This window comes from Coffea arabica, chromosome 4e (genome assembly GCF_036785885.1).
Source record: "Coffea arabica cultivar ET-39 chromosome 4e, Coffea Arabica ET-39 HiFi, whole genome shotgun sequence".
Lineage (NCBI taxonomy): Eukaryota > Viridiplantae > Streptophyta > Magnoliopsida > Gentianales > Rubiaceae > Coffea > Coffea arabica.
In genome coordinates this window covers 1,712,276-1,729,601 of record NC_092317.1, presented here as the reverse complement: position 1 = coordinate 1,729,601, position 17,326 = coordinate 1,712,276, and the positions used below count along the sequence as shown (strand labels likewise).

The 17,326-nt window shown below is 38.2% G+C and overlaps 3 protein-coding genes across 7 annotated transcripts; 1 reads left to right on the top strand and 2 right to left on the bottom strand.

Annotated features, from left to right (window-relative positions):
* Positions 1 to 228: 228 nt before the first annotated feature.
* Positions 229 to 2,405, top strand: LOC113740573 (inorganic pyrophosphatase 2). Its single transcript, XM_027268119.2, has 4 exons — positions 229 to 489; positions 628 to 749; positions 863 to 1,064; positions 1,775 to 2,405. Exons 1-4 carry the CDS (start codon positions 349 to 351, stop codon positions 2,135 to 2,137), a joined length of 828 nt encoding a protein of 275 aa, XP_027123920.1. The 5' UTR covers positions 229 to 348; the 3' UTR covers positions 2,138 to 2,405.
* A 904-nt stretch (positions 2,406 to 3,309) lies between these two features.
* LOC113742666 (serine acetyltransferase 5) lies at positions 3,310 to 5,255 on the bottom strand. Its single transcript, XM_027270560.2, has 2 exons — positions 4,728 to 5,255; positions 3,310 to 4,069 (listed from the first exon to the last, which is right to left on the bottom strand). Exons 1-2 carry the CDS (start codon positions 5,112 to 5,114, stop codon positions 3,578 to 3,580), a joined length of 879 nt encoding a protein of 292 aa, XP_027126361.2. The 5' UTR covers positions 5,115 to 5,255; the 3' UTR covers positions 3,310 to 3,577.
* A 1,455-nt stretch (positions 5,256 to 6,710) lies between these two features.
* LOC113742665 (ABC transporter C family member 8) lies at positions 6,711 to 14,256 on the bottom strand. Of its 5 annotated transcripts, none has more exons than XM_072047011.1 (13): positions 13,991 to 14,199; positions 11,760 to 13,711; positions 11,357 to 11,677; positions 11,184 to 11,270; positions 10,456 to 11,070; positions 10,168 to 10,332; positions 9,795 to 10,089; positions 9,488 to 9,702; positions 8,867 to 9,172; positions 8,658 to 8,721; positions 8,148 to 8,387; positions 7,884 to 8,006; positions 6,711 to 6,970 (listed from the first exon to the last, which is right to left on the bottom strand). In XM_072047011.1, the coding sequence occupies exons 1-12, from the start codon at positions 14,088 to 14,090 to the stop codon at positions 7,885 to 7,887; spliced, it is 4,482 nt and encodes a 1,493-aa protein (XP_071903112.1). In that variant the 5' UTR covers positions 14,091 to 14,199; the 3' UTR covers positions 6,711 to 6,970; position 7,884. The 5 variants fall into 5 exon arrangements, with proteins under 5 accessions (XP_071903112.1, XP_071903113.1, XP_027126360.2 ...); XM_072047012.1 differs by having other exon boundaries at positions 6,959 to 6,977; XM_027270559.2 differs by lacking the exon at positions 6,711 to 6,970 and adding an exon at positions 7,598 to 7,806 and having other exon boundaries at positions 13,991 to 14,241.
* Between the last annotated feature and the right edge of the window lie 3,070 nt (positions 14,257 to 17,326).

Below are 17,326 nucleotides of genomic sequence, written 5' to 3'. Positions count from 1 at the left end.
TTGCACAACAGAAAATAAAGGAAGGGGACGTGAAGGCGTGGAGTGGTGGGTCTTTCTTTGCTTTAACTCGCCACCAGGTCTCCAATTTCGCGTAGCGTAATATTCCATTGGCATCTTGATCTGGTTCTATTATTGATTATTCACACAAACCGTAAGGCTTGCCCATCAACTCTCTACCCAAACGGCCCAGGGCCCAGACCTATATATACCCCCACGTCTTTTACTCACTAGCATCCATCAAACAAACACGCCAACTCTCTCTCTCTCCTTCTTAGCATCCGTCCTTGAACAAACGCCCGCACTCAAAAGGTTCTGCAAAAACCACACCATCTCCTTGATTCCATAACAATGGCCACCGGAATTGTGGTGGTTTTCGACTTCGACAAGACGATTATCGACTTGGATAGTGATAATTGGGTTCTGGATGAGTTAGGTTTTACTGACTTGTTCAACCAACTTCTTCCCACCATGCCTTGGAATTCTCTCATGGTAAATCTCTAATATTGTTTTAAGCTTGCTAAATCTTAGTTGCATTTGTCCTTTTACGTACGATGGCTTCATTATTATTGTCTTGCAATTTACGACTTACTTGTGGTGGTGTTTTTGTGCTCCGTCGTAATATCGCAGGACAAGATGATGGGGGAGCTTCATGCCAACGGAAAAACCATCCAGGACATTGAAGAGGTTCTGAAAAGGGTTCCTATACATCCCAGAATTGTACCGGCCATCAAATCAGCCCATGCCTTAGGGTATACTACCATTCATCACCAACTCTTTCTAAGATTTCTGCTTCCTTGATAGTAGCGTTTTCTCCTCTGCTTTTCTCGGGACTGATGGATTTTCATCTTTTGTTTTTTTGCAGGTGTGACTTGAGGATAGTGAGTGATGCAAATCTCTTCTTCATCGAGACAATTCTAAACCATCTAGGAATTAGGGGATGCTTCTCAGAAATCAACACGAACCCAGGCTACGTTGACGAGAATGGGAGGCTGAGAATCCACCCATATCATGATTTCCACTCAGCATCTCATGGCTGCGATCGCTGCCCTCCTAACATGTGCAAGGTATACAATCCTCCTTCCCAACCCCACAACACTGGTATCTTTCCGTGTTTTGCCTTTTCTTTTCTTTTTTTTCAAAGTAAAAGTTTTAATAAAATTCTCGAAGTCTAAGGACATTACTCTAGAAGGCACGATGATACTGCTTAGAGAGAAATCCAGAGTGGTCCATCGTACGTAATTTCCAGAAAAATTATACAAGGAGTTGCTACGTATTCAAGGATAGAAATTGTCTTGAAAAAGAATTTTACACGTGAGTTTGGTAGATACAGAATCATTATCACGTCGTCAGTTTTCTTCAAGATTGGAATATTCTGGAATATGTGTTTTCCTGTCTTCAGCAGCACATTTTGACCCATGTCTCGCGGTGTCAAATTAGTACTAATAAACAAACAATTCATAGGTCCCTACCGGTCGCGATCTACTTGAGAATTTCACGTGGTCCTAGCTCAGTTGGTTACAAATACATAAATTAATAATCAGCAACGATTGAAAAGACATAAATCAATTAATTAACGCAACAACCTCAAGTTTCTCACTCAACATCCTTGTCCTTAATTTAATGGATCTACCAACACAATTTGTACTTGCATTCAAAACCGTCTACGTAACTTAATGTGAAGGATTTTAAATAGCTAGCTCATTAATTGTTCAGAATCTTAAAACTCTTTGGTCTTAAAATGGTGTTTGTTTTTTTTTCTCCTTTGCATAAACAGGGTATGGTCATAGAAAGGATTCAAGCATCTATAGCTAAAGAAGGGAAGAAAAGGCACATCTATCTTGGCGATGGGATTGGCGACTTCTGTCCAAGCTTAAAGTTGAAGGAAGGAGATTACATGATGCCAAGGAAGAATTTCCCAGTTTGGGATTTGATTTGCAAGAATCGAATGCTTCTAAAGGCAGAGATACACGAGTGGAACGATGGTGAAGACCTTGAACGTCTTCTTCTCCAACTGATTCACTCCATTTTCGCCGCAGAGGAAAGCCTGTCTCAGTTGTTGTCAACCGACTGCAAGTTCCAGACAATTCCTATGTCAGTTCACCAGGCCTTACCTCAAGCTCTATCAGTTCCTCAGTAGTGGCCAATGCTTTTTCCCGATGGCCAAACTTAAGGGGGGACGCAGATTAACTCCAAATAATCCAACTTTTTAGTTTTTTTTGCTGCTAGGTTTTCCATGATTTTCTAACTCTTATCTGTTGATCAAAGAGGGATCCACGAGAAACACAGTGAAAATCTGCACTTGTTTCCAATGTGTGTGTATGTACAGATTTGAACTGGCCTACTCTCACTTGAGGCTCAGATTCAAACCATTTTATGGCTCAACTACATCGTATGTTTGGATTGCATTTTCCGTCATTTTTCATGGAAAAATTACTGTAGCGATTTGATATATGTGAGGGAAAAAGATGATAGGAAAATGTGATCACGAAAAACGACAATATTTTCCGACGGAAACAAGCAATCCAAACAAGGCGTGCTCGTTATGGGCCATCCCTTTCAGAATTTTATATGCGCTCATATTTCTAGATAACGCATTCGAGAATTTAATGGAAACTTGGCACTAGATCACATCTCAACAATTCGTGAATCCAAGAGACGCCCAAGATAGATGATTAAAGAATCAAATTTATGGAAAGCAGATTGCTAAAAGGTGTATTTGCACCGCTAGTAAAATTAAGGCCAAAGCAAGCAAGATATTTACCATAAAATGCCCCATTCAAGGAGCAATTTGACCATGAAGTAGGCAGATGCATAGTTTATCCAGACAATTCCACTCTGAAGGAGATGCATTGTTCGATTAGGTTAACTCTATGTAAAAAAGTAGGCAATTTCGCGTAGAACCAAATGTTGAAACACAAAGTGCTCAACTTTCACCCAATAAAACACACCCACTCCCCCCCCCCCCCCTCCCCACAAAAAAAAAAAAAGAAGTAATTTTGGCTTCATATTCTTGTCTTTACTGTACGGAAATTCAGACAGTTTAGCATTGATATCTTCTCTTACTTGCTGCAGATTATAAGAAATTCAAAGGTGGTGTTGGCAACAGCCAACTGTTTCACCAATGTTCTGCAAGAAAAGAATTCAAGTTAGGACGTGCAACTGGAAAAGTCTTCTGCTTGATTGGTAATAGCATGTAACAATGAGTCATGCAACTCAACGTCGCAATTGAGCTTTTGAAACCACAAACTAAAACCCCATTATGCAACAAGGGCCTCGGTGCACGCTAAGAGCAAAATCTGTGAGCACAAATTCAAAGAAGAGGTCTGAAAAGCCTCAGAAGCACCCTTTCATTCCACCATTATAAATGTACAAAACAGTTACGTATTCCTCCCCCTTACTGTCTAACTACATCTGAAAGAGGCTCCCCTTTACCCTGCCTAACTACGTCTGAAAGAGGGCCTCCTTAAGCCACTGTCTTACAGTTTCTAAATCCCCCAGTCCAATGTGACTCAACCAATGTAGTTCAATTAAATTCTACTTACATCCAATATCAAACCTTGTGACCATTGGCTCAAATTCATATCATATAGTCAGACCACTGAGAAATGAATGAAGTATGATCCATAGACTCTCCAGGTACATCTTCATGCACTTTAGGTTTCTCCTTTCCACCGACCAACGTTGCTGGATTTCCGACTGCTGTTGTCCAAGGGGGCACATCAATTAGCACAACTGATCCAGCTCCAATTTTTGCTCCCGCACCAATCTTCACATTCCCCAATATAGTAGCTCCAGCACCAATCAAGACACCATCACCAAGTCTTGGATGGCGATCACCGGAGACTTTGCCGGTCCCACCCAAGGTTACATGGTGCAGTATTGACACATTATTCCCAACAACTGCTGTTTCTCCAATCACGACCCCTGTTGCATGATCCAGCAACACCCCCTTCCCAATTCTAGCCCCAGGGTGTATATCCACTGCAAAGACGTCAGATATCCTAGATTGCAATGATAGTGCGAGCGGCTTTCGGTCTTCAAGCCATAGTTTATGTGCCAACCTATGTGTCTGCATCCACAGATAAATCATGACAATAAATCCATATCTACATGTGAATTTACATATCGCAGTTTCCATTTCTTTAATTTGAATCTAATGGGTTAATTGCACTATTCATTCTTCAGATGCATATGAAATTCTAGAGATAAAGATGAGTTCACCATCCAACTACAATACCTGGTAATTGCTGATACAAAGCAATTAAAAAAAGCTAAAAAGTATAGCAATCAGCAAAGTGCAGAGGTAATTGAGCAAATAGTACAGCATAATCTACAACTATCCAGTCGATAATTATAAATTACTTACTTTTTCCTTTGTTATCACTTATCTATTGGAGTTCAGAATCATCCTCTGTGGATTTTTACCAAGGCGTCTTTTGTCTCTTTTTCTTTTTATTTGTAAATATATAGTGAGTTTCATAGGAATACATAGCCATGTAGTTCCCTAGTGATTGACTACAAACCTTCCAAATTTTTAAATATTTACCCAAGAGATTACTCAATGGGCTTTTGATTTCCTAGCGAAAAGTATAAAAATTTCATAGAAGTCCAATAAAAATCAAACCCAGGACCTTATTTCCCACAAAAATGTCGATAACAACCATTCTGGCTGAAACCCAGAAAGAACCCAATGTAGAAAGCTGAAGGAAGCATAATATGAATCATACCTGGATAGCAAGAAATCCCTTGTAATTCAACAAACAGTGAGAGAAAGAAATACAAGCCGGGTCCCGGTAACGCGCGGCTCGAAGGTCTGCGACGGCGGCAGAAAGAATGGAGGGGTCGGAGGAGAAGGTATTGAGGAAGAGGTCGTAGAGGAGAGTGGAGAGGAGTGTGGAGGAGCAAAGCTTGTTTCCCAGATGGAATGAAAGCGAGCGAGCCAATGAGGAGTGAGAAAGCACGGTAGAGTACAAGTAGCTAGCCAAGGCTGGCTCCGACTCGGCGTCTTGGCGCGCCTCGGATTTTATCTGCTCCCAGACAAGGGCTTCGTCCTCATTTTCTTCCACGTTGCCGGCGGTCGGAGAAGGCTGGGATTGGTTGTCTTGTCCTGGCATTTGTTTGTCTGATAAAGTGGTCGTCTGGTTATCTCCGATGGACTGTCCAGTTGCTGTGGGATGAGGGTATGGAATCTTCTCAAATTAGCTCTCCCGGGATACACTACCAGATGAGTTTGCGCGATTGGATATGAAAATTTTCTTTTACGCTATTTCTTTCTATCAAAATTGAATTTCGTTCCCTTGAAATCAGATCAAGTTAAACACAACTTCGACCATCACCCACACTACCAAGATATTGTTTTTAATGTGTTACTTTAAGTTAGCAATTAATGTTCAAAAATACTCTTTCCATCTCATTTTGATAATCTTGAATTTTATATTTACAATATTTTAAAAAAATTAATTAACTTTAATGAAAGAGTAAATATAATCTAATATTTTTCTAAAATACCCTTGCATTAATATTGGTAGTATAACTAATCTTCATACCTTTACATTAATTGCAACAACAATATTAATAGAAAATTGCATCATTCAAGGCATGAATCAAAACAATTAATGAATAAGGTAGGTTATATTCACTATAAGAAAGTACATTAAATAAGGATATCTTTTTTTTTTTTTTTTTTTTGTCAACACAGGGGTGTCCGGGTCAAGACCCGAAGGCGGCCCGACTAATCCCCTGCGCCCAAGTGCACCGCCACCCCAAGCGCACCGGGAGTTAAGTGGGATTCGATCACTTGACCTTGGAGTTCCGGAAGAACCCCAAGACCAGATGGTCTAGCCCCGGGGGGCAAATAAGGATATCTTAGAGAAGTTAAAAAAGAGAAGTTAAAAATTAACTATATTCTTCCGTTGGAAAGTAGGTTATAATTTGGAACGGATGAAAATGAAAAACAAGACTATCAAAGTGGGGTCAAATGGAGTATAACTTTTTTTTGTATTAATTATCAAATTTCTTTGAGAATTAAGGATGCAAAAATAATGCTATACCTCGTTAAATCAATTTATTGTGGCACAAAAGTGCAAATGTACTGCTTAAAGCAAATGCAATAAACTCAAATGAGTCAAAACTGATAAAATCTTGAATCTTTAAATTATAATCTGCCAAAAAATTTTTGAGGTGGTCAATGAGTGCACTCCTTGTGCAGTATGCCTTACAAATTTTTTACTCGTAGTCTGTTGGACAAGAGATTATTTAGAAAAATTATTTGAAATAACATGTGGCTTTTTTTATGATGTGATATATATCAAATGAAAAGATAATTAAAAATATAAAAAAATAGTTAAAAAACGTGTTTATAATTCAAGCAAAAAAAAAAATTTACAAATAACATCATATCCAAAGTTCCAAAGTAACCCTTATTGTTCTAAATCCTTATACACAAATGAAATAATCACTGTGTTGGCAAATTTTTTTATATATATAATTTGAGACATTGATTTAGCGATTAGAGTTAAGACCTTAAAACGTAGAGATTTTGCCATTCGGGGTTCAAATCTCCCTTTCCCGTCCTGATTTCTTAAATTCCATCCCTCTTCTATTGAAAAAAAAAATTGCATACAATTTGAGACAGAATAGCGCTGGAAAAGAAAAGAAAAAAGGAAAAAGAAATCCTTCCATGGCTTTATTTGGGTTTAATACTTGTCAAGGATTTATAAAATTCAAAAATATATAATTTGACCTTTTAAGACATCATAATTGCTCCAAGTGTGAGCATGAAAATAAAAAAAAAATTTGAGCATATTGTCATTTTCTAGAGTAAAGAGTTATACAATATATGTGAGCATGAATACTTAGATGCATTGATATCACATATTGGCTGCAATCTCGGCAGGTTTCGAACGTGCATGTCAAAATGAATAAGCTTCTCCAAGAAGTTCGACCACTGATGAACTGTTCCGCGAGGGTCCTGCCAACTTTATTGAATAAATTAAGAAGATGAAAAAAGTTTTGTGCTTCAGAAATTATTTGTACATGCGAGGCATATTCACCCCTTCTTTAAGACTTAGGCAGTAGAGTTTATAATCTAATTATGCAGAATTCGGCTTGTTTGGTATGCCATGCACGTTAATTAATGTTTCTTGTGAAGCCAGTTGTGTAGGGAATTTTTCTAACGAGTCTATCTATAAAAAGCGACTGAAACTCATGAAATTCTTGAATAACAAAATAATACGATAGTTACAAATATAGAAATCCCTCAAATTAAGAAAGTGTGCAATCTTTAGTTTATTTCTATTGATTAACTAGTATGTCGCTTAACATAGAATTTTCTTTTTTCTGATATCCTAAGTTGTCAATGATTTATTCTGTTGTCTTTATTTTTTTTTCCTTTTTCTTTGTGGCTTTATAGTCTTGTCCTAGGGAAAGATTTAAAATTTTCTTTTATGGCTTCACTATTTTAAAAATAAATTTTTGCTCTCACTAATTCTGTGTCACATGTTTGTCGAAAAAAAGATTTCCATGAAACATGCTATAGAAGCAAATAACTGAACTCAAATAGCCAAAAAAAAAAAAAAAAGAAAAGAAAGAAAGGACATTCAGTAAACTCAGATATCCTAAATGAAAGGATTCACATATGGCAGCAGGATACTCTTAAAATTTCTAGAAATATCTTGTCTTGAGATGGTTGAAATGTCAGAATGGAAATTTCCCATAAAATGCAGCAGCCTGTGGAGTTTCTCAAAGAAGCCAATCTTCATGATTCATCTTCTTCTTGATGTTCCTGCCTAGTCCTATTGATAAAAACTTTATCATGTGCAAGTAAAACAATTTTGCACAAGGTTTTTGGTTTCTTTCTTTAGAAGCACGCAAGTTTTAGTCACCTCAATTTTCCAATTTCTGAGTAGAGTTCTTTCTGCAGCTGGCCCAATATTCAGCTACAAGCCTAGAGAAGGATGAATTCGTTTCCATCAGCTTTGAGGGCTCATCATACTCCACAAGCTTCCCTACAAAGCACAGAGAATCCAAATTTCTAGGGTGAAACCATTCCATCCAAATTCTAAAAGTTTCATTACCAGAGTCATTTTAACAATGTGCTAAACTTAAAGAGACAAGATAGAGAGAGAAAACCAAAAAAGAAGGCTTACCAAAAGAAAGAACCATGACCATGTCACTATCTATGACTGTTGGAACTCTGTGTGCCACGGTTATCACAGTGCAATTGGAGAATTCTTCTCTGATCACTTTCTGCAGGATTGAATCAGTAGCTGAGTCGATCGAGGCTGTAGCTTCATCGAGGACTAGAATTCTATTCTTTCTTAGAAGAACCCTCCCGAGACAGAAGAGCTGCCGTTGCCCCATACTCCAATTTTCACCTTCATCACTGACTGTGTAAAACATGAAGATGCAGAGATATTAATCATCTATCACTGCTAAGCTAAATAGCATTTGTTTGTATGGATGAGTTCTCAATGGAGGCCAACAGGCCTAAAGAGTGGCCTACAAATGCAATGCATTATCGATGTTGTGTTTCTTAAAACTTCCACATGTTGTCAGCTTAAATTTCGTTTTGGAAAAGGATCAGAGAGACATGTTTTTCAAATGGCTTTATCAAGATCCCTGAAAAGCCATTTTTATCTCGTTTTGCAATGACTCACCAGAAGAATCTAACAAGTTTGGAAGTTTGCTGACGGTGTCCTTCAACTGGCACTTCTCCAGAGCCTGCATATGAAGTAGTAGTCATATATATTCAAAAGAACTGAAAAAGGAAAAGAGAATGAGCAGATGATTTTAGATAATTTCCAGTTTCGTTAACAGTGCAGCTGTATTTCCTATGGGGTTCTAGGAGAAATATTAGTTTGTGCACCTTCCATATCTCGTCCTCAGAATAGATGCCTAAGGGATCCAAATTGGTTCGAATGCTGCCCCTAAAAAGAGTTGGTTCTTGAGGGATAATGCTGAGCTTCAAACGCAAGTCCTTAAGACCTATAGAGCAAATGTTGATCCCATCTACAACAATTTGCCCACTGTATGGGTCTACAAGGCGAAACAGAGCACTAATGAGTGTAGTTTTTCCACTTCCTGTCCTTCCAACAACTCCTACTCTGGTCCCTTCTCTGAAAGTGCAGGTTATCCCTTTGAGCACAATTGGAGCATTTGGACGGTATCTTATCTGCATAAGAACGAAGATTAGACACACTAGTACATATCTATTAGATATGATCAAGTTTATAAATTTAAAACTTGAGGTAGCATTGCAACTTTAGTCCTTTGACTGAAGCTTGTTTCTCATCATAACAAATTCTCCTACAAACAGAAGTTGCATTATCAGCCTTGACCTGAATGTTAACATGTTTCACCACCTCATGACAGCAGTTCATCCATGGACATGCAAAATTTTCCATCTGATATAGATTTGGTTCCCATTGCTTAATTTATCTGTTAAAAAAATGATCCCTCTAAGATATGTTTTTGAAGAGAATCCTACCTTCAAATCCAGCAATTCTATTCTACCCTTGGAAGGCCATGAAGGTGGGGGCCTTTTGTCTTCCACGACCGCCGGAGGTTCTGGTGGAATATGCATGAACTGTTTGATCCTCTCTACTGAAATGATATAATTAGCTAAGCTACCGTACCATCGAGATAAGAACACTTGTGTGCCAGTAAGTGCGAAAGCATAAGAAAGAGATAGTCCCACAAGCCCTGAAAACATAAATCAATAAAAATGATTTACTTTGGGTTATCAGATACCCTAGCTAAATAATGTTTAGATATATCCATGCATTTCAAAATACCTGGAGCTACATATCCCTTTGGAAGCAACACTAAGAGAAAAGCAGCAGCAAATAGGGTGAGATTTTGAAGTGTTTCTGTTCTTAAGACCAACCACTCCATTGCTGCATTGGAGAAAAGAAAGACTTTTGCATCTGTGTCAACAAGCTTGAGATAGTTCTGGAAAAACCTTTCAGTAATGTTAAATGCTCTAATTATTGGAGCCCCAAGGGCCGTCTCAGAAGCATAGTTCATTATGGGGGCCTTTGTGGTTCCATTTATTCTCATGAGTTCCCGTGCGGAGGCTTGATAATATCCCTATAGTAAACAAGGATGTGTGAGAATAACAAATTATCTATTGTGAGGGAAAGGGAACTGGAAAAAGCTTGGTCTCACCTGAACATATTTGGAGGCTGCTATTGCAAAGATTCCGACAATAAGAACCTGCCATGTCACAGAGGCCATAATACCAATTGCTGCAACTAGTTCAATTCCAGCAGCCATTACAAATGCATAGGCAAAAGGGATGTCAAAATCTAGCACACTAAAATCTGAGGAGGCCTGAGAACAAAGTTTGACCAAATTGTGCAAGAGTAAGCGATTGATATCTTGATATACGGTAGACAGCTAATAAAACACCATAATGTATTTAAGATGGATAAAACTGGAGCAAATATGTCTTACTCGTGTCAAAATCCTCCCAACTGGAGTAGAGTCAAAAAAGAGCATGGGAGCACTGAATATTGAGTTGGTGAAACCAGAGAAGAAGGCTTCAGAAGCTCTTAATCCGAGAAGAGCTGCAAACAGAGATCTCAGGTAGACAAATAAGGCACTAACTGTTGAAATTATTGTGTACACACAAACTATAATGACACTGCTGAATTTTGGAGATTGAATTGCAAATGCTAGCCAATAACTCGCTGCTGCTTGAAGAACAACAAAGCCCGTCTGCGAAAATAGACCGCTTATCACATGAAATAATCCTTTTGAAACCAAAACATAATCCAAGAATGGTTTAAATCCAATATCTCCGATTTCCTTCTCTTCTTCTTCTGTCAACTGTACTCCAGGCATCATGGAAATCTCTCCCTCGCTGGCTTCTTTGCCGAAGTAAGGCTGTTTTGTCCCTTCCAGGGCGTTCCCTTTTCCTCTTTGATGTTCGACTTCATTTTTACCGGTCAAAGGATCAGATAATGTCAATGATGTTTTATGTGCAACCACAAGCTGCTCAAACGCTGTCCCTGCTGTCAGTAATTCGTCATAACTTCCTGATTGAGTTACTTGTCCTCCTTCCATAACCTCCATATTTAACAAGTGGATTGTTTTAGCAAACAAAAGACTAATTAAGAGAATACCTAAAGATCATGATTTAATTGAGGCACAAGAGAATTATATAAAGTAGAAACTTATACCAGAATATGATCAACCTCTGAAAGGAACTCAATTTGGTGAGTCACGAGAATGACAGTCTTATTTGCTAATGCAGACATGACGCAGTCCTGCAATTACAGAATTCAAAGTACTTGGTGAGTATTCAGATAATTTTTTATCTTCTACCAAAACATGCCTTTGACATCAGTCTTACATTAAAAAGAGTTGCTGCTGTATGTGCATCTACCGCACTAAAAGGGTCATCAAGAAGATATATCTCAGCATCATTGTAGACTGCTCGAGCAAGTTGAATTCTCTGCTTCTGTCCACCACTCATGTTAATACCACGCTGACCAATCTCTGTAAGATCACCGTAGTCAAAACTGTCAATGTCTTTGTCCAAAGCAGAAACTCGTATAGCCTCGTCATATTTTATTTTGTTCATTGGCTTTCCAAAGAGTATATTATCTCGGACTGTTCCACTCTGAATCCATGAAGCTTGAGAAACATAAGCAATGGATCCATATGTATTAACCTGGAAGCAAACAACGGCAACAGCAATTAGGACCCGGAAAAAAAATCATAGTGTACTAGATGGAGATAATTTTATAACCCACATTTCCTGACATCTTTGGTATTTCCCCAAGTATTGCATATAAAACAGATGATTTCCCTGCTCCAACAGGTCCGCAAATTGCAACTTTGTTCCCCCTTCTTACTTTCAGATTTATATCTTTAATTGTCAAAGCTGTTGAATCAGGATCCCAACTGAAATTTCCATCTTGAATAAGAATGACAAGATCTGATTCACCCGGGGGATATTTGATGTTATCTTCACGCTTGATTTCATCTTCCTGGAGAAAAGTATTGATCCTATCAAATGAAACTTTGACCTGTATTAAAACGGAAAGAGCCTCAGGTATGAACCTAACTGGTTCTGACATGCTCCTTAGCGCAGCCAAAACTGTAAAAATAGTGCTTGCATCTAATGGGGCACTTTTGAACAGGATACACCCAAAGAAAATGACCGAGGAAACAATTGTTGGACACATCCAATATAAAACAGTGTTATATGTCTTCTTGTATTGAGATTCTGCCAGCCATTTGAATTCAATCCCTCTATATGACTCTATTAAGTTCTTGAATTTCTCTTCCCATGACTGTAACTTAATGATCTTCATACTATTTAGGATCTCAGACATGGCCCTGAGTCGCTTGTCTTGAGCATTCATAAATTCGGATTGACATTTCTGAAGTATTTTTGCAAAGGGTACATTAAGAAGGCCACAGATCAGCAGGGGGACTAAACCAGGAAGGACACCAAGACCCACAACTGCGAAAAGGACAGCGATAGCCAAAAAGAGTTGAAGCCCAGAAGTCCATCCTATGTGAAGCCACATTGGAAATTCTCCCATCCTATAAGCATCAACTGCTATATAGTTTACAACTTCTCCAGTTGAGTGCCTTCGCCTGCCCAAACTAGAAAGCTTGAGTTGCTTTTCATAAGCTGCCACCATCAGAGCCGACCTCATCCTCATACCAATCCTCCTTGCATAGAAAAAGAAATGCCGATAGGACAAGGACTCCACAACTTTCACAAGAATTAACATCCCAACTAAGGCAAGACCTTCATCGATATTTCTGGTTTCAAGTTTGTAATATTCGACAAAAGCAAAGAGCAATAATGGAGAAAGTACAACTGAAACCACCCGAAGCAATGCATAAGTTGCTGTAAGTAACATTTCTTTCCAATGAACTTTTGCTATTGCCCAAAGAGCAAAATTCTGTGCATTGTTGGAGCCCTTCCCCTTTTGAAGCGAGCTCCATGCCTGAGCAAATTTCTCGTATGCCAAATTTGCTTCATCTTCAAGTCCTAGACAGGGAATGTCTTCAAGAGCTAAAGTTTTGGAATTTCCTAAGCGCAATAAAGGGTTGATCCAAGAAAATGACAGTTTACTAAAGAAACTAGCCTGGCCCAGACTAATACAATTCTCGTCGTGAACTTCCTTCACCAAAAGAGTTTCCGAGAAGTTACCCTCTTCCAAATTTGAATGAGAAATGGTATGATGGAAGGTCCTAAAGGCACAAAAAAGCAGCAAGAGACTTACAAACCAAGCTGCAACTTCAAGGATTTGAACGTTGTGCGTTTTCACGAGTACCTCAGTGTTTAGAGCTGATATCAACAGAAAGAAAACCACCCACCATGTAGAAATAAAAATTTTGATCCATCTTGATCCTTGTACAAGCAAGGACAGGCACAAGGTAATCCAAATTAGTCCTCTGAATAAGTAGGCTAACCAGCTCAAATGATTAAATCCACCCTTGTTTCCGCTCAAGTGTAACAAACAAGTAGAGAGGTAAGCAATGCTTATAAGAGCACAGCAGACTGAAACTGCCGTAGCGATCCAATCCCCCCTTCGCAGCCTGATATTGTTCTTCCTTGTGAGACCGACAATCAAGACAAGAAAGAATACAAATACCAGTAATAGGTTGAAGATATCTACGAGCGTTCTCTGAATGCAGGCTGATCCCAGATCAAACTCTCCCTCACAAATCATGTAGAACAACCCTGCATGCCATTTTCACAGAATTTTAGAGCCATTAGATTCTTGTGAATCACAACAATTAGTCAACAGATTATTGGAAAGTATTGACAAAAGAAGAGAGCTTGCATGCACGCTGTTGAAACATCAACAGCAAATGAAACAAACAAACAAGCATAGATAGAAACAGGAACCAATTCTACTACCAAAACTCGAGCTACTCAAGTTATTAGATAAAGATGACCATTTCTCTTTGTTTTTTTTTTTTTTTTTGGGGGTGGGGGGAGGATCAGTCGGTGACATACCACGTGAAGTTTCCATTTCCAATAAGGGAGCCATAGGTGTTGGAGGGGTGTTACTGAAGCTCAGTAGCATGGCATGATTGGCAGAGACGGTACCAGTCATAAATGATCGCCACGCTTGGATAACTATACGTCTCCTGATTGAGCTAGTTGATCTAAGATGGTCTTCAAGTCAACGCCGTAAATATAACTGGACCACAAAGATCAGGAAATCCATTAAACAAAGATGAGATGACAACCAGCAGACATCACCCACTTTTCTGGCACCCAAGATACGTTTACACTAAGTAATGTTTAAATGCCATGTATGTTGCCCTCTCAAGAAAAGATACGCTACTATTCTTTTTTACTTTCTCATTTCACACCCTCGCAATCATTAAAACTCACTCATTATCTTAGAAATTAATCGTGGATCGGGAGGTCACAGACAGCTGGATCAAAGTACGGATTACCTCCGATCGAGAGTCTTGTACACCATTATCTGCAGGACGTAGAAGGGATACACCGACCGTTTTAGAGTTCTAGTGAAATCTCTAAAACATGTCAGTGGAACACTAGTCTCGGGCAGTCGATTTCAAGTCATGTTTGATATTAATAGAGAATAACTTAAATTTGTTCGGTATAATGCAGGCCTTCATTTTTTCTGTTTAGACAACAATCAGAACATGTGCGTCAAGGTACTAGACAGTTCAATTTTAAGTCGGAGCATTATTTAGCCTCCTTCGAGTTTAAGTTAGTAAAAATTCAGGCCGTCAATTGTCATTTGCGTGTACATCTGCTAGTTTACCTGCAGTCAACTCCCCTAAGGCGAGTTCTTCAATTGTCATTCGTGTGATTAGTGCATTTTTTTTTTGTGGGATTAGCATTCTTTGAATACTATTGTTACACAAGACCAGGAGAACCAGAGGTTAGAAGCATGATTACGGAACATTGGCTGCTTTTTATAGCTGCTCAAAGAATGTAAACGTGGTCTCGTTTGACGAAATGGAGCTGCATGTGATATGAATTGATGGATCATCAGATATAGAGCGTTGCGTTCTATGGTTACAAGGATTTGTTTTTTGATTAACCCATTCTTGGGTTTTATAGATTTATTTTCAAGTGCTTTGTGTTTATGTCGTCGGCTATGTTGTTTGGATCAAAGAAGATGCTGAGTGATTTACCCTGCAGTTGTTCATAGTAACAAGTAGGATTGATGGTAATGTCAGAAGTTGCATTAGCATATAATAGACTTACAATGTATGAGAGTCTTCGAGTGTTTTGTCGTATGCGTTTAGAAATTTAGCCGCCAGAGGGTTGGCTTATTGTTGCAGGATTCGAACCCAAAAAAAAGAAAAGAAAGGGAAGCTTCGGGTTTCTTTAGTTCAGAGTCTGTTTACATAAGAACTCTTCCGGTTCTAGATGGTCTGTTCATTTGAGAGTTTAAGCTACTCGGAATCCCTTTGACTATTTAAATGGTTCAAAAACCATTATAGGATTACTAGTTTTACCACAGAAAAAAATGTTGCAGAATGATACTTTTGGTGCTCTGTTAAGATCTTAGCTCTTCCTTCCTCCTCAAAATCTCTACATTAAGCTTCCTAAAATTTACATGGGAAGACGGACAAATGAAAACTGATACGGCTGGTTCTTTTTGCAAGAACTTAATATGGACGTAGAAGAGTTAGTCAATCCAAGAAAAGAAAAAGCCATCATGAACACAGGCACTGCTATTGATTAACTGCCTTCATCGTCAACAAAATAGATAATGCATGCCTTGAAATAAACTAACGGTAGTTTATGCCTCATAAGATTGTACTTTGCAGTGAAGAGCATCGAAAGAATCTAGACTATGGTGTCATTTCATCTCAGTTTTGTCTTCATTTTCTATTATTGGACTAAAGACAGATTGATTATAATAGGCATTTCGGCAGTATGTACTTTATCATAACAGCCAAAATGAAGTGGGATTCTAGGAATATTTGCTTTTCTTGGACGCCAACCCCAGGAAGAAGATGAATCACATTTGTCCGCTGCAAATCAAAATTGGACTTAAAAAAATACAGGCGCTGTTGTTTATGTTTCTTGTTTCACGCCCTCGTGAACATTTTTTTTCCTTCTTCTTATAACTCGTCGTTACGTTAAATACTTTTCAGGGATGAAAGAGTGTCGCGGCGTGCACCTCGACCGTCTGCACCTTTTCAGATTTTCATCAAAATCTGTAGAGTACGCGTACCAGTAAGTGATCAAGGGCTTATGGTTTTGGATTCTAATCTCCTCCTCCTCCTTTGCCAGTCCTTGAATCTCATCCTTCCTCTATTGAATTTTCTTTTTCAGCAAAAAAAAAAAAGAAAGAAGAAGTTAGAGTGATTAAAAAAATTATAGAATTTTTTAACGGGTGCTCGTTGGATACTCGTTAATATATTTAAAATTGACCTAACCTATTGTATATATATACATGTTACAATTATTATCCTTTCTTACATTTATATAATTTCCTTATTTATTCTTACCTACTCTCTCTTGTATTTATTTACTTTCCCTAACTAATCTTATAATTTCAAAAATATGACATCTAAAATATATTTTAATGCATGTCCAATGAGTATCTTAACGCGTGTCGAATGGGTACTTTTTAGACCAAAAAAAAAAAAGAGAGACTATTGATGATTACAAGAATGCGTATGGTGTTTGTTCATTATTGATGCAAGATTGGAACCAAAAAAAAAAGGCTTCGGTTTCTCTCATGATTGAATCTCAGGATGATTTTGGGTTTTTTTAGTTGAGAGTCTCAGTTACTTAAAATTCTTCGAGGTTTAGATGGTCTATTCCTTTTGAATAATTTAAATTGATCAATACTCATCAGAGAACAATTAATTAATCTACTTATCAGAGATCATAACGTATTAACTTCTCTTTGCTAGATTTACAATTTTAACCTATGAGTATAACGTGCAATAAAATAACATTACGTCTCATTAAAAATCTGAGTGAAGGAAACGGAAGGAGTTAGGACTGTCACGTTACCTCACCTCAAATTTGTCTTTCATCACTCATCCATTATTAAAGTATTGCCCAAGAACAGGTGGGTGGTAATAGGCACTTCGGCGTTACGTGCACTTTTTTCATCCGCCCAAAATTGACCCTGAACAAATTTCTTTTCTACTTTACACGGCGAACCAAGGACAGAAAATCAGAATCACATGTATTTAATAGTACCTTGCCAGCAAAAGTGGCCATAGAATAGAAGAAGTAAAAGAGGATACGTCAAACTTGCATCCTACCAATTCGTCACATTAAAAAAAAAGTGGTTCTATTTAAAATATTCAAGCGAGTATGCAGTGCATTCATCTGGTTCGA

Coding starts and splice junctions, on each gene's coding strand:
- LOC113740573 (XM_027268119.2), top strand. CDS start 349: ATGGCCACCGGAATTGTGGTGGTTTTCGACTTCGACAAGACGATTATC. Junction 750..862: donor AAATCAGCCCATGCCTTAGG/GTATACTACCAT, acceptor GTTTTTTTGCAG/GTGTGACTTGAGGATAGTGA. Junction 1,065..1,774: donor GCCCTCCTAACATGTGCAAG/GTATACAATCCT, acceptor TTGCATAAACAG/GGTATGGTCATAGAAAGGAT.
- LOC113742666 (XM_027270560.2), bottom strand. CDS start 5,114: ATGCCAGGACAAGACAACCAATCCCAGCCTTCTCCGACCGCCGGCAAC. Junction 4,070..4,727: donor AGGGATTTCTTGCTATCCAG/GTATGATTCATA, acceptor CTGTGGATGCAG/ACACATAGGTTGGCACATAA.
- LOC113742665 (XM_027270557.2), bottom strand. CDS start 14,090: ATGACTGGTACCGTCTCTGCCAATCATGCCATGCTACTGAGCTTCAGT. Junction 11,071..11,183: donor CAGAGGTTGATCATATTCTG/GTATAAGTTTCT, acceptor TTAAATATGGAG/GTTATGGAAGGAGGACAAGT. Junction 10,333..10,455: donor TTGGGAGGATTTTGACACGA/GTAAGACATATT, acceptor CTTTGTTCTCAG/GCCTCCTCAGATTTTAGTGT.